General features: G+C 41.2%; 1 protein-coding gene across 3 annotated transcripts in view; it reads right to left on the bottom strand.

The window, feature by feature from the left end:
* The window catches only part of EPB41L4B (erythrocyte membrane protein band 4.1 like 4B), a 178,641-nt gene that overhangs the window by 13,020 nt on the left and 149,423 nt on the right, over nucleotides 1-16,198 (bottom strand). Inside the window, exon 23 of one of the 3 annotated variants that reach the window (XM_054059000.1) lies at nucleotides 4,931-4,951. The exons of the other annotated variants lie outside the window; for them this stretch is intronic. Within the exon in view, the coding sequence (XP_053914975.1) occupies nucleotides 4,949-4,951 (3 nt within the window). The 3' untranslated portion in view covers nucleotides 4,931-4,948. Of the gene's footprint in view, nucleotides 1-4,930; nucleotides 4,952-16,198 lie in introns of those variants that run through there. 3 annotated transcript variants of the gene reach the window in all.

Here is a 16,198-nt window from a genome sequence, read left to right as displayed (position 1 = left end):
GTCTCTTCAGCACTGGTGAAAGGTTCTTATCTATTGCTTGGCTTGGCTTTCTAGAGTAAGAAGTAAGTACAACATCTTGGTCCACACAATAGCAGAAAAATTCCATATATTTGAAGAACACTTCTCAGACTGTGACTATGTAGAGTGGAGAGACCATAGCATGGAAGACATCAGCTGAGCAACCGGCTTGTGTAAAGCTGCACATAATTGGAAATTTGAAAAGCCTTTTCACCTGGGAGTACACTTTGGCCTGCCTGTCATGCATGTCCACCATGGCCAGCAGTCTACTGATGACAGCAGCAGTAGCCATCACCTGGAGGAGGAAGATAACCTTGTGATTCCTACCACACAAGGAAAGCAGCATTATAGCTGAGTTTCCTCCTGACCTCTGTCTTGGGGTTGGGTTTATTGCATGAAGTCAAAACTCTCAAAGTAGCTCAGAAAGCAAAACAACTCTCTGACCAGAGCAGGAAGTGAAGACCTAAATGTTATTCATTCCCCGCAAAGGGCATAGCCTCTCTCCCTGCTCTAGGAGGAAGAGAACATCTTTTGTTCTCTTACCTTTGAACGTCTTCTGACTCGTGGCAGAAGGAGTCCTTAAACTTTTCCTGGGTGCTTTCTCCTCCCTGCTGCAGTAGCATCTGTTGAAAGATGCCAACTAAGGTCTGAGAAAGGAAGAAGAGCAGGGCCATTTCCACCAAATACTGCAAACCTGTGGTCCCTCCAGCTTCTGGATAACTTCAGCAGCTTCCAAACTTCAGTTGGGATTGCAAATATGAGGGGAAAAGGAAAAAGGAAGAGCAAGTGGGCAGCCATGTGTGTGGACAGTCTCATGAAGCTGAATTACAGCTGCTCAGACTAGCAAAACACAGTCCTTGTTGTGCGTTGAGTGCCTATAGACAAGCTGCTGAGGCATTCTATCTATTTTAGTACAAGACAAAACAAGAGAAATAATGGCTTTGAAATCCACAATTGAACACAAAAATTCCTATGGGATGGGTGGAGTAGCAATCCTGTCCACATTGCAGAGCTGCTCAGATGAACATTTTATGTTAAAGTCAGGTTCTTCCAGAGGAGCAAAAGGGACTAATTGGTGTCTCAGGGGCTACAGATATATTAGGAGCAAATCAAGATCAGAACTTTGCTCTCAATAAAAACATAGACAGACTTTTAATTATAAATCTTGATTTCAAGCACACCTGCTCTCTCTGCGGAAGTGAAAAACAGTTTTGCAGCCAAAGTCACAACTATAAAACTTTTAAAGCAGGTCTTATAAGTAACTGTCATGTCACGGGGCATCGCATGAAAGGGAAGTGAAGGTGTTTCTGCATTCTAGTGGCATCTCACATGTTCAGAGCTTGTTTCACAACCTCAAATGCCCCTTGTTTGAAAGGTCAGGGTGCATTACCATAGCACAGCTACTTGGACAAACATCTCCTTGTCTAGAATATTTAGCTTGGCAAGTTGAGAATTTAAGCTTAAAAGAAGAGTTGAGACTTAACAAAAAGAAAGAAAAAAGAAAAGAATAATACAAAAAGGATCATTTCAGCCTCAGGAAAAGTCCACTAGTTGAGTAATCTTTAAGGAAAAAAAATCTGAAAACCAGTCAATGTAACAGTCACATTGATATTGTGGGGAAAAGAGTGAAATTTTATTCCTCTGTGAATAATTTTCTTATAGTACTCAAAGATTCCTGTTAGGTGTATTAGGGTGTCATATTTTGGAGGTATGTTTGCCACAACAAGAAAAAATTAATGGCACTAATTTTCCTTGATATTTATACTGCAAAGAAGAATGCAGGAGGGTGAAAGAAGAAAAGGGACAACAGGACAAGAACCTTCTCATTTTCTTTGTATTTCTGCAAAGAGTTTTTCTAGACAGAATTCAAAACCTCAGTAAAACCAACTGCACTTTCCTGAAACACCTTTAGGATGGGCTAGGAGAAAAAAACCCAAACACCTCTAATGCTCTTATAAAAGGAAACAGAAGTGGAGGGACACAAGTAAAGAGAATTCCCACCTGACATGAAAAAAGCAGGAGACTTGTGGAAAAATGAGTCAGTGGTTGGAATGTGTTAATTGATATAAAATTAGCTATTTTTGATGTTTCTGTCAGAGGGGAATACTACAAATGTCCTTGCTGTGCTAAAAAAATACCACTTTGGGGAGAAGTGGGCTTAGTTTGGATATGTGCTCTTACATTTAGGGTACTCATATTCACCGTCCTGCCACAACTTACTTTCCTTCTACAAAAGTCTAGTAACATTTTCTGCGGTTGATACTTCACTCCAGCCTTTGCACCTTGACTGGAGGCTTTTATGACCTTACGGAGAAAAATATGCAATCTCAGTGGGTTTGTGCTGTCACTTTGTATGCCAGCCAGATGGGAGACAAACTTCAGGCCAAACACCTCACTACATTCCTGTGCATTGCAGCAGAAGCAGAGCTGCTAACACATGAAGTGGTGTCATAAACATGGCTCTCAGTATACACATACAGCCAGTGGAATATTCCGTAGTGCTTTATTTAAAAATACATGCTTTAAGTTGAATATCATCACATCCATACAGCGTCGACACTTGTTTCTACTCATCAACATAGAAAACACCAACAACCGAAGCTAGTGGAGTATATTGTGTTAGCATTTCCCAGGCCTGACGTGTGATGTGACTTTAAAAATCATCAATTAACTATTAGACCTGGTTTCCAAATCCAGTGATAAGATTCTTGTCTGCTGTCATACCACTTCAATGGCTGAAATTAATAACGAGGAGGAAAATGTAAAACCAAAGAGTTTCTGATATTTTTCACCATGCAGTACCCCAGGGCCAAACAAATTCTTTTGAGTGAAAGTAGTCCCTGGCTCCAATGACTGATCACTCAGGTAATGTCAAACCCAGTTCACTCTATTTGCATGTGGCAACAAAACAAGCGTGATAGCAGGCAGTCATAATCACTGCCTGGTTCCACAAGGCAAAATTCAGACCAAACCAGAGCATTCCAATAAACTTCTAACAGGATGGAGATTTAAATCAGCAATACTATTGGTTAATCAGTCTTGGAAAAGGCTGTGGGAACTAAATGTCTTGATGCGAATCCCATGCATATTGCATCATGTATCGTCTTCTCTTCACAGGACGCAGGGTTTTTTCCACTTGTTGAAATGATATCCAGGTGTCAGTGTTAGCAGACAGATTTCATTCACACACATTAAAAACATGTAGTTTTGCAGAAATCTACCATTGAAAACATCCTAAGGCACCCAATGTGAAGTTTCTGAAGAGGATAGGTTTCTATGCAAGCCACCAAGCCAGGGAAACACTAAATGTTCAGAATCTCCCTGCCTACAGTCGCTCCCTCTGGGGAGATAACACTGTGAAATCTCCCTCCTAACTCCATCTGGTCTTCAGGTCTGCCTTGCTCGTCTTGCAAATAACTGGCAGAGACTGGAGTTCAAGGAAATGCTTCCGACAACATCCATTGACTTCTAAGAACCAACATAAGTGGATCCAACTGTTTGACTCATCTGACTTATCTTCTTGGTGCTAGTTTCCACAGAACTGCAGGACTGAGTCATCCTCCCCACAGGTACCATACAACTCCATTTGGTAAACTGAGAAAGTTCTATCTTGAAGATAATGTTCACCCTGTGATCAAGTTCTCTCGGGGCGCCCTCAAATGGTGAATTTGCCGTTACTTTACTCACTGACGTACACCAGCTCTTCTCTGGACCTTGCTGCAGGCTGAGTCCACCTGTCCCAGAACATGCTCCAGCAGCATACACTGTGTTCTTGATGTCTTGTTGGGTGTTTGTATAACAGGGCTAATACTTTCCTCTCCATTAGCAATTTTCCTTCATCTTATAGTCACTTTGTGCAACCCTTCCTAATACAAAGGTTTTACCAGGAGGTGGTTATGTGTCTCCTTGGCCATGCTCCAGTGATTTCTGGCTCCCAAATGGATGCTCAAGGGAGTTCACGGGAGTGATGTACAAGGTTCAGCCTCTGCTGAAGCTTGCCTTTGCTGCAGCTATAGCATTTCAGAGATACTTAACGCATAGCAGTTTGTGGCTACAGTATACACTGTACACTATTTACAAGTAGGTATACCTAAAACAGTAATTGAGATGGCCCAGATAAAATCCTGAATCTTCATGCTAACTTCTATACTAAATTGCAAGAGTGGCCCTGTAAACTGTGTTGGTGCTAGTATCTCTCTTCTGCTGCTTTTGAAGATGAAGTACTCTGTTGATCTTCACTCTAAGGACTGTAATAATTAGTTGCTAGCAAAGTCATTTCAGAGGTATTGGGTGGGGATATAGGATGACAGTAGTATTATTAAGTAAGCCCAGCATCTCTACAGCACATCAGCAGGGAATACATGTCCTGGATGATTTTTTAAAATGTAGCTTTCACTTGAGACTATTTTGGAGAAGACATTCTTCAAAAGAATACAGAATAATGACAATGCAGATGTTAACAAAAGCAGGGCAGTGTCCATGCTTTCACAGTCTTCAGGATTTTCAGTGCTCTTTTGCTGATGCTGTAGAGGTGAGCAAACTTAAGCAGAGCATAACCTCAGCATGGGATGTCAGCCCAGTCACCATTCCCTGAGGAAAATGTGGCAAGGCAAAACAATGTCCTGGTCGTGATGTGTTGGCTAAAAGGCAGGCTAAAGATTGCAGCATTTGCTTGGTCTTTGTTTAAAACATGGAAATGCAGCAAACAAAAAGTGGTAGGTATACTCGGTGGATATGTTTGCCCTCCAGCATTGCTGCAGAATAAGATAGTTGCATTGCTAGGACAGCTAATGCAAAGTTATTTTTTTTGTCCCTTGGTCTTTACCAATGAAATCAATGGTGATCCAGTGCCAAATGCCTATTTCTCACACACTGCCAATAAAATCAAGTAGCATCTTCTGCAGATGGAGGATGTTCTTATAGAAGAAAATCACTAAAGATGGATAACATGAAGAGGAAGAAATGAGTACTGTGATTCCTGCCAGTTGAGAGTACCCCAGGTAAGCCATATATTTCCCGGTTTCACTGTCAGCGAGCAGGTTGTACATGCATTTTGTTCCAGATGGAAACTCACCACTAACCACACCTGATTGTTTCTAAGCGTAGACACTGACAGCTCATCATCCAATAGGTTTACTGTGTCCTAATAACACTGAGACTTCAAAGGCAGGGATATTTCAACAAATGTTGACTAAAAACAACATAACATACATGCACTTTTTCAAAAGCATAAGGATCATATTTGTCTATTGAAACGTTATGATAGATTGACTCAGAGCACTGACTAACCCTTGATTAACAGAAACAAATTGTTCGGCTTTCTACTATAATCAATCTCTAGTTATTTAAGAACAAAAGCTGTCTGAAAGTCCTTAAGTGTCCAGAAACTCAACCAATCACAGTCTCCTTGAATGTCGGGATAGAAGAAATACTTTGCATTAATTTTTCATCCCACTTTTCTGGGCTATTGAGCTCTGCAAAAATCCCCAGGAGTTTATACAGTTCATTATTCTAAAGGAAAAGAATAGCACAGGTAGATTAAAGTCAGAAGAGCTGCAGAAAAGTGTTAAAATGACAAACTGGTGCACTACTTTTATATATCTATGCAGGAAGACACTTGAGCATATTTTCAACTTCAGCATATGACTTGTTCCAGTGACTACTGCAGCCTTTATCTGTGCATGTGCCTACAAATTTTGGTGACCTGTCATGGATTAGGACCTACTCAAATACACATAGGAATGCTGACTGATGTGCTGTGCTGTGGTTTGCCAGTCTCACTACCCTAAAAGTCTTCTCTGAATTAAGCTCCTCTATTACAACAATCTTTTCCCATCATAATATGCTACCCTTTCCAAAACACATTGTGGAAACAGCACTACTTCTTTAAATGTAGTGGGTACAAAACTATTTGATCCTATCAACAAGACCAACTGGAGTCAAAGCTAAAAGAGTATAAAGAACAACAGTTTGCTTGGTTTGAGAGTTGTGCATGAAGAAACCCAATCTCATATCTACTAAATCTTTTGTGATACTGTGTATAAGACCCTATTTATTCACAACATCGTGCCCTCGGCTATGGAATCATTCATATCACCAGCCACCAAGCATTTTTAAGCCACATAGATTCTGTTTTAACTGCAAGTAAAATCTTGCTGTGTTCTAACTCAACAGCTCATTAGGCATATACATGAGACACATCAGATGCCTCTGTGTGTGTCTCATTAACGCAATGCAGCATCAAAGTAAATCTATCATTCATTTTCTCATGTTATTCCAGCCTTTTCAATAACAAGTTGGAATGCTACCTTAAAAGCCATTCTCCCTGTGTGAGACACTGTGCTCAGGCATGTTTCATATCTAAAGAGATTAGACCCAGCCAAAGGATAATCCAAATCGATTAGGGCTATTAGCACATAGCTTACTCTTGCCCATACTTAATTACAGCAGAAATTTCTCCTTTGGACTGAGAGGAAAAGTACAGAACTCTTCTGCTTAGCCCCGGAATTACAGCAGTTTCAATGCCAGAAGGCTTCTCTGTCATTTGAGCAGAGCTCCACTTCCCCATAATTTGTTTACTGGGCAAAGGGATCCATTATTAAAGACATCTCTGTGAAAGCAACTGAAGAAGATTATAACACTGCAGTGAACAGGAAAAGAAAAGGGAAATGGGAGAGAGGCCAGACAATGACAGTCCTCTTTCTGGAGGTCTGCTTGTGGCACTTCTTTGGGGAAAGAAATATATTATGAATAAAATGTCACAGGGAGATCCTTGTCCCCAGTCAGTGACTTCCTGCTCATCCCAGCAGGAGCGGAGGTTTCCAGCACCACTGCGTCCAGGGCCTCTTCCCAGGACCATGTGGTGATAGAGGAGGCCAAAACACACTGTTGTCCAACAAGCTCTGCTGATATTATGCTCCCTGAGAAGATTATAATTAACTCATTAGATTCACAAAAATCCTGAAATCTTTTTAAAATGTAAAAGGGGCAGAAATTGGTCCTGTCAACTTCATAACTGGGGAACAATGAGGGGACATACAGCAATTACTATTAACTTTCTCCAAAAGAGCTCTGGGACTGCTGAAGACTAAGACCCTGGAAACTCTCTATTCTTGGGAGAGGGATGTGTGGGTATGTGTGTCATTCAAATTTGTTATCCTGTTTTAGGTTTTGGTTTGGGTTTTTTTTTCAATAATCCTGCGCCCTCTGCTTTTACAGTGTGCTCTTCGTGAGCTTGGGATCTAACTGTTCTTGCTGCAGGAATATGCCCATTTCAGCTACACTGTAAATGTGATCAAAAGCCTTTATCCATACTGCCTCAGTGCCCCTGTTCTTGCTGAAGGAGGAAGGAGAAAGCAAGGTTTCTTGTACCCTTTTTCCAAACTCCTAGCAGCAAGATAGAAAGAGGGCATCATCATTTTAAAGGCCTACAAAAACATGGGCTCTGCTGACCACAGACACTTTTAAGAAAGCAAGCTTTTTCTGATGCTTGGGCAGCTCAAACACTGATGCAAATACATGGGCTCTGCCTGGATGCAAACATTTGAGCTTCATTGTTATTGATTTTGACAGTTTGCTATGCTCAGATGCAGCATGACATGAGTGCCAAATTGTGCACAAATTCAGGTGGTCAGAAGTCCACTGTACTTGGCACACAATTTCCAGTCTCCAGCACTGCCAACGGGATTCTCAGCAGAGCATGTGGACAAGGCTTGGTGTGTGTGCCAGATGGCATGGGCAGATTCTTCATCAAAATCCATCTTGGTAATATCTGGCACTTTGTCTCAAGTGGCCAGGTGATGTTCTACAGCATTGGAGCATTTCCTAGACTCTAGCCAATATTTTTGCAGAGGAACAATAAATGACATTAACTTGCTAAATAGGTTTTGTAGAGGTTCATTTTCCTGACCTCACAGGCTGTTCATCTAAGGAGGGTTCAGTCTTGGACTGCTGAACATGAGATAAATGCCATACTATAAAGCAAGCCATAAACCCACAGTTCTTTCATAATTATGGTTTTATGGCAAAATTCCAAGGAATAACTCTAAGGAGTACGCAAGAACTGTTTTCTAGTCATCAGGTTTAAATGGGACGTACAAGATATCTACCTCTATAAACATTCTTCCTCAGCCCAGAACAGTTCAGCATTTTGTTCTTCAGAGGGTGATACAAGGGGTATCTTCCTGGGGCCTTGGTTAGAGGTATAGCGAGAAAACTACCAACTCTAGCCAGTCTCACGGATAATTAACCGTTACTAATCTTCCAATTAGGTAGTAATGAAATCTCAACAAAAAATTTGTGACTAATTAAAAGGGACTTCAGGGCCCTGGGAAGTATGGTGAAAGGTTTGGGGCCGCAAGTTGTTTTCTCCCCTATCACTCCTACTACTGACAATGATGAAAGAAAGATTAGGAAGTCCTGGGAAATAAATAACTGCCTACAAATCTGGTGTGAGGACCAGAACTTTGGGTTCTTTGATCATGGGCTGACGGGAAAATCATCAGATTTGCTATCCAACGATGAGGTACACCTGACTCCTAGGGGCAAAAAGGTACTCACCAAGAAGACAGCAGGGCTCATTAATAGAGTTTTAAACCAGATGTGAAGGGGGAGGGAGACATAATCAGGCTTGATTGAAAAAAAGCCTGGGAGTGGCACTCCAGTTTCTGAGGGATGGTGTGCTGGCAAGGACCCTTGGTCTGTGCCTCACAAGAAATGAGGAATAGCACTTCAAATGGCTCCACAGAAGGATTAGATAATTCTGTGGGTAGTTGCTTAGGAATTAAGACTGTTCCCCTCAGGAGTGTAGCAGGATCAGCAGCCCAACTGAAGTGCATCTACACCACTGCACGCAGAATGGACAATAAACAAGAGGAGCTAGAAGTTATTGTAAGGCAGGGGGACTATGATATAATTGCTCTCACAGAAACTTGGTGGGATGACTTACATAACTGGAGTGCTGCCATGGAAGGCTACAGACTCTTCAGGCGGAATAGGCAAGGAAGGAGAGGCAGTGCAGTAGCCCTCTATGTTAGAGAGAGTTTTGACAGCTTTGAACTCGTTGACAGTGATGATAGGGTTGAATGTCCATAGGTGAAAATCAGAGGTACACCTAATAAGGCAGATATCATGGTGGGAGTCTGCTATAGAACATCCAGCCAGATGAGAAGGCTGAAGAGTTATTCTGTAAGAAACTGGGAGAAGTCTCACAATCGCTAGCCCTTGTCCTTGTGGGAGATTTCAACTTACCAGATGTCTGCCGGAAGTATAATACAGCAGAGAGGAAACCATCTAGGAGGTTTCTGGAGTCTGTGGAAGACAACTTACTGACATAACTGGTGACTAAGCCAACTAGAGAAGGTGCCCCGCTGGACCTACTGTTTGTTAACAGAGAAGGGCTTGTGGGATATGTGACAGTTGGAGGATGCCTGGAGCATAGCGATCATGAGATGGTAGAATTCTCAGTTCTAGGAGAAGCAAGGTGGGGTTCAGTAGAACGGCCACCTTGGAGTTCCAGAGAGCAGACTTTGGTCTGTTCAGAAGGCTACTTGATCAGGTTCCATGGGAGACAGTCTTTAAGGGCAAAGGAGCTCATGAGGGCCGATTGCTTTTTAAAAAGGAATTCCCAGTGGCACAAGAGCAGGCCATCCCCGTGTGCAGAAAATAAGCCGTCGGGAAAGAAAACCAGCCTGGCTGAGTAAAGAGCTGTGGATGGAAATCATGAAAAAGAGGAAAATATACAAACTGTGAAAGAAGGGGCAGGCAACTCGTGAGGACTACAAAGATGAAGTGACATCCTGTAAAGATAAAATCAGAAGGGCTAAAGACCAACTAGAACTTAGATTGGCCCATTCTATGAAAGATAATAAAAAAATCCTTGTACAAATATCTCAATAGCAAAATAAGGACCAAGGAGAATCTCCGTCCCTTACTGGATGCAAGGGGAACAGTAGTGACAAAGGACGAGGATAAGGCTGAGGTGCTTAATGCTTTCTTTACCTGAGTCTTTAACAGTAAGGTGAAATGTTCCCTGGATACTCAGTCTGCTGAGCCAGAAGACAGGGAAGAAGAGCAGAACAAAGCTCCCTTGATCCAAGAGGAAATGGTTAGAGACCTGTTACGCAAATTAGACATTCACAGTTCTATGGGGCTAGATGGGATCCACCCAAGGGTATTAAGGGAGCTGGAGGAGGTGCTTGCCAAATCTCTTTCCATCATCTACCAGCAGTCCTGGCTGACTGGGGAAGTTCCATTGGACTGGAGGCTGGCAGATGTTACAACCATTTACAAGAATGGGCTGGAGAGAAGATCCAGAAAACTACAGGCCTGTCAGTCTGACCTCAGTGCCAGGGAAGGTGATGGAGCAGGTGATCTTGGGTGCCATCTCACAGCACACACAGGACAATTGAGTAATTAGGCACAGTCATCATGGGCTTCTGAAAGGCAGGTCCTGCCAGACTAAGCTGATCACCTTCCATGACAAGGTGACCCGCTTGATGGGTGAGGGAAAGGTTGTGGACATAGTGTACCTGGACTTTAGTAAAGCCTTTGACACAGTTTCTCACAGTATCCTACTTGAGAAACTGGCTTCCACTGGCCTGGACTGGTGCACACTCTCCTGGGTGAAAAACTGGTTTGCAGGTGACACTAAACTGGGAGGAAGTGTTGATCTGCTGGAGGGTAAGGAGGCTCTACAGAGGGATCTGAACAGGCTGAATTGATGGGCTGAGGCCAATGGGATGAGGTTCAAAAAGGTCAAGTGCAGAGTCCTGCACTTGGGGCACAACAACCCTGTGCAGAGCTACAGGCTTGGGGAAGAGTGGCTACAAAGCTGCCTGGAGGAGAAGGAACTGGGGGTGTTGATTGACAGAACATGAGCTAGCCGGGTGCCCAGGTGGCTAACAAAGCCAATGACATCTTGGCTTGTATCAGAAATATATCAGAATGCAGGACCAGGGAAGTGATCCTCCCCCTGTACTCTGCACTGCTGAGGCTGTACCTTGAATACTGCGTTCAGTTCTGGGCTCCTCACTATAAGAAAGACATTGAGGTCCTGGAGCGTGTCCAGAGAAGAGCAACGAAATTGGTGATGGGGCTGGAAAACAAGTCTTAAGAGGAGTGACTGAGAGAACTGAGGTTGTTTAGCCTGGAGAAGAGGAGGCTGAGAGGAGACTTTATTGCTTTCTACAATACCTAAAGGTAGGTTGTAGAGAGATGGGTGTTGGTCTGTTCACCCAAGTGGTAGGTGATAGGATAAGAGGGAATGGCCTCAAGCTGTGTCAGGAGAAGTTTAGATTGGATATTAGGAAAAATTTCTTCATAGAAAGGGTCCTCAAGCATTGGAACAGGCTGCCCAGGGAGGTGGTTGGGTCATCATCCCTGGAGGTGTTTAAGAGACAGGTGGATGAGGTGCTTGGGGACATGATTTAGTAGTAGACAGGTATGGTTGGAGCTGATAATCTCTAAGGTCCTTTCCAAAATAATGATTCTATGATTCTATGAACAGAAGAGGACCCTTTCTACTAAATTCAATAGGTTTAAATCCAGTTGCCATGACAGTTGATTAGATGAAATAAAGCAACTCCTGTTTTCTTCCTTCCATGATTAAATTACAGTTTTCCTCTATGATCTCCAATATTCAGGACAAGGCACAGAAACTGTGGAGTTGTCACAGACTTGCTGAGATTTATGCAAAGTTCAGTTTACTCGTCCAACTTACTGGTTACTTATACTATTGCCACTCCTCTGAATTACAAGACTTGTATTAGGCTCTGTAAAATTCAAAGCAAAAAGCATGTCCTGAGGTAAATCTCACAAGCCAGTGACTGGGCCTCTGTTTTGGTTTTGCTTGCTAGTAGACAGACCACAATAAGTTAAATAGATAATATGCCTTGGTAGGGGATTTTCCCATTGTGGTGAGTAAGAGTAAAAGGCAGAGGACAAATCAGTAGATGGACCACAAGAGAAAGTTGATGGTCACTTAGGTACTGCTTGTGGTTCATCAGAAGAGACTACTATTGGAAGTGCTTAGGAATTCTCTTCAGAAAATGCCTGTTCATTCAAACTGAATGTGCTACAAAGGAATTGGTGCTGTTTCAATTTTTTCTATACCTGGAAAAAAATAATAATTAGAAATAGTTTTATCTCAGCATTTTGTGAGAGGATGTTTTAGTGCCTAGCTTAAAATGATGTTTTGGTTGAAAACATGAGCTCATTGAAATTAATTAACAAATGTTATTTAAGCTGAAACAGTTCACAACTGCTAAAATAAAACATTCCAAACTGGTCCAATCCTTCTCTCTACCCTTATCACTCTCTGACATTTGATTCAGGATGTTTTCCACAATACAGGCTTTTGAAAGAATATGTAGACAAGTAGATTTTACATTAATCAAAGAAGGAAAAAAATATTTCCTTTCAGTTCTGATTGTTCAATTGAGTGACAAATAAAAGGAAAGTTTACTTGCTCATTTTGCTGAATTTACAAGTTGAGTCACCCAGCCAGTCAAAAAACAGCTCGGAAAGCAGATGTTTCCATTTTCTGTGGGAACTCGGAGGCATTCAATTGAAATTCCACAGAACAGCCAAGCAGTTAGCATCACACTTGCTATCACACTGAAAACATGTGAATTAGAATTACACATACATCAATTCATTAGTGAGTTGGAAAGAAAATAAACACACAATAGTTACTCTCTGAAGTCTAAATTCAATTGTCACTAATCACAGTGAGGAAGAGAGATTATGAACTTCACAGCTGCTGAGACAAAAGGAATTGTATACATCTCAGGCCAAAGGAGAGGTGAATAACATGCCTTTATCAAAAGATTTTGAGACGTAATAACTTCATCATTATATTTGTCTTGTTGAGAGCAAACATAAAAAGACATATCTAGTTTCAAGTAGCTTTTGCACAGAAGCTGAACATTTTTCTGTTACAAGGATTACTATAGAGTGGAAAAGGAAACTCGGCCATTACATCCAAAAAGTTGATTCTCTATGTCTGAAAAGCCCTGTCTATCTGTTGTTCACTTTTACTTTTCTTAGGCTGATGTTATACCTGCTTACTGTTGCTAGGGACATGAAACACATTCACTTGAAAAGTAAAGCAATAACTGAAATAAAAAGATACCGAGAAAAAAGTGTGATTGAACATATCAGACTTGATTTACAACAATACGCAGATTCTAACAGATTTACTAAATATTTGCTTTCTCAGTTTGCAGCAGGATGCAGATATCAGCCAGTTTAAAATCCGTCTGCTTGCATTTACTTGATCCCCTTCACTTATCTGGTGTTGATTTCAAGTAAGAGAGAAAGCTCTTACTGTCACATAATGATCACGTTTTTGATGAGGAGGCAGGAGTAAGGGATTGCAGGTAACATTTTCTTCTTCTATTTTTCTTTTTTAAATTACAATAATATTTATGATTATGAAGTTTTCTGACTTTCCTAACCACTGCTGAAGTGGTGGCAATCTATACAGCTTCAGAGGCACTTAGAAAAGCTTTGGACTAAAAAACGTTATTGCACCAACTACACAAAAAGAGAAGCACACATACCGTCTTGCACAGCCTTGTCGATGGTGTTTGGTATTTTCAGATGCTCTGCATAGTTAGGGAGCAGCCTCCCTAGGATCTTGCCTGTCAATCAGCACCAAGTCACTCTTATCACAGTCAAGCACATCCTAGACTCCCTCACATAAATTGATAAAACTTTACATTAAAATTATTTCAATAACCACGTTAGTCCAATTTGGAGTACTACTCCAGAAACTACACTGCTTGCAAATGTACTTTATCACTCCCACGGTCCTCAGGAGAAGCACCTATGAAACAGATTATTTGACCTAAAGCTAAATCATTTTGTTTGTGGGGTTAGGGTTCAGCTGGATCAATGAGCTGATCCAGTTCCTGTTACAGACCTACTAGAGAATGTGGGACAGATAAAATCATCCAGCACCCTTCCGCAGAAAGACCTGCATGTACCACTGTGACAACACAACTTTAATCCTCCAGCTTCATAGATGAGTCTGTAAATGGCCTTCAAACCATCCACCGTATAGGAACAGCAAATGTCCTACCACAAGGCAACAAACTCACAGACTTTAGTTACAGAGCACTAGTGGTTCTCTAAGCTATTTTCTTAACTGTATTTCCCTGCAGACACACAGGTGAAAGGTCATCCACTATTTTTTTTGGTGTAAATATCTTCTCAGGTGAGCTCCCACCATATGGCAGGCCTGCTATGGAGTCCAGACAAAGTTTTAAGTTCCAAGGCCAGCTCTGCTTGCGTGATTTGGCAAAAACCAGATTTATGGTTAAGCCTTTCCTTGTTTTATAATTTCAACAGGCATGGGGCAGGCACATGGAATGTTGTTTTAGGACAACATCTTAAAATGCACAGAGACGACTAAATGTGATTGTACATGGCAGATTTTGTCACTTCTCCATGTAAAAGCTTACAGTCTCTTGATCCAAATTACCTTCTGACATTCCACCTTTACCATTCACAAGTTTTATTAAAAGTTAGCCAGTGGGTAATTCAGTATTTAAAGCAGTGAATTAGAAAAAGTAGGCACAACGCAGCATCATGCCTGCACTTTTTCCCACTTAACACCTTCTTGGTGTCTTTTCTTGCTCGTGTCCACATCACACCCAATTTATCACACTGTCCACTGGTGCGAAGTCAGCAATGGATTTCAGCTTGTGGGGTTTTTTTTATTTCTTGCAGAATTCACTTTCAATTAGTGAAAAAAATAAGGAAGTGTTGAGTCATCTGTCATACATTTACAGAGTTGTTCTGCTAAGCACACACATGACAGGGAAAAAGCATTCATTTGAATCAATGAAGTTAAATAACTTCAAGTAGGGGTGAAATAAATAGTAAATCTAGCTGTTTACAGTTAATCTTTTAGTATTCTCTTATTTTGTTTCTAACTCTGTGTGTCCTATATAATGGAAGGATGAATGGAAGAATTACTCCAAATAGTTGGGCAGCAGCCACAGAGTTTTACATTTTTAAGTGAGTGTTAAACTAAGATCCAAGAGGGAGTCTCTGAGCCTTACTGTATTCCCAGACACTCAATTATCTTGCATGTTAGTAATTCAATAAACTGCTTATGAGACCGTCATCCACCAGTAAAGCCCTGTGCTTGAACGTGCAGATCTACATATTAGTTGCAAGTCTTATTTGCAGTGTTTTATCTATGTGTACTATAAGAAACAGCTTTCAGGGAGTGTGAAAGTTCTATCCAAAATGTATCGACCCAGTATTCCAGTTGCCCAAGTGGCATGGTTATTTTTGAAAACGTACTAAGTCCCCTTCTAGTTGTTAGCGTGCTGTATATAACTTAAATGATGTTCAGATAATTTGCATTTTCTCGATTTGCATGCCTGTGTGCTTTCAGGAGCCTTGCAGTGCAAGCAGCACTGAGCACTTTCTGCAAACTCCCAGCCTAATATCTCATACTCAATTTGACTGAGCACTACAGTGCACCCCTTTGAATTGTGTTCCTATCTGATTGATGACCTTTTCTTGCAGCAGAAAAAAAGGTCCTTTGCAATATAAGTACATTTAAAATATTACTTGAGTTCCTGTGGAACTAGATTCATTGCCTGTTGTTACAAGGTTTTTGCATTAAAGTTGTTTGCTTTAGCAATTGCTGCTCTTTGCTTTTTCTTATTTTAATACGGAGTGAAAGGGCATGAACTTGAAACTAAATGTACATTTAATATGTTGCTTACTTCTTTGAGTTCTTATCTGTACATATAACTGTACATATAACGGACAGACTGCTTCTTTGTGCAGATTCTTTTGCTCATAATTGGCCATTGCATGTAAGCTTGAATGTGCAAATACTGTTAATTGAGAGGCCAGCTTAGAAAACAGGATTTGTCAACATTCTCCTTTGAATCCATGCTTCCAAATTTTTTCTTGCTATGTGAAGATGTAAAAGTAGAAAGCTTCTAATTCTGTAATATAGCACATAGCCTTCCTAAGTTTTTTAAGAAGACTCTTTTTATCCTCAGGATGTAGTTCACCATAAATAAAGCATTTATAAATCTGCCACTGACTGAGATGTTGTAAAGACCTCTGGGGCATGTAAGAGATACTCGATGCACACTTTCAGTGAGTTAGATGGTAGATACGTGCTATCTAATGCTCTTATCAAACATTA

The sequence above is a fragment of the Cuculus canorus genome, chromosome 2 (genome assembly GCF_017976375.1).
Source record: "Cuculus canorus isolate bCucCan1 chromosome 2, bCucCan1.pri, whole genome shotgun sequence".
Lineage (NCBI taxonomy): Eukaryota > Metazoa > Chordata > Aves > Cuculiformes > Cuculidae > Cuculus > Cuculus canorus.
The sequence above is the reverse complement of the archived record's forward strand: the minus strand, read 5'-3'. Positions and strand labels throughout refer to the sequence as shown.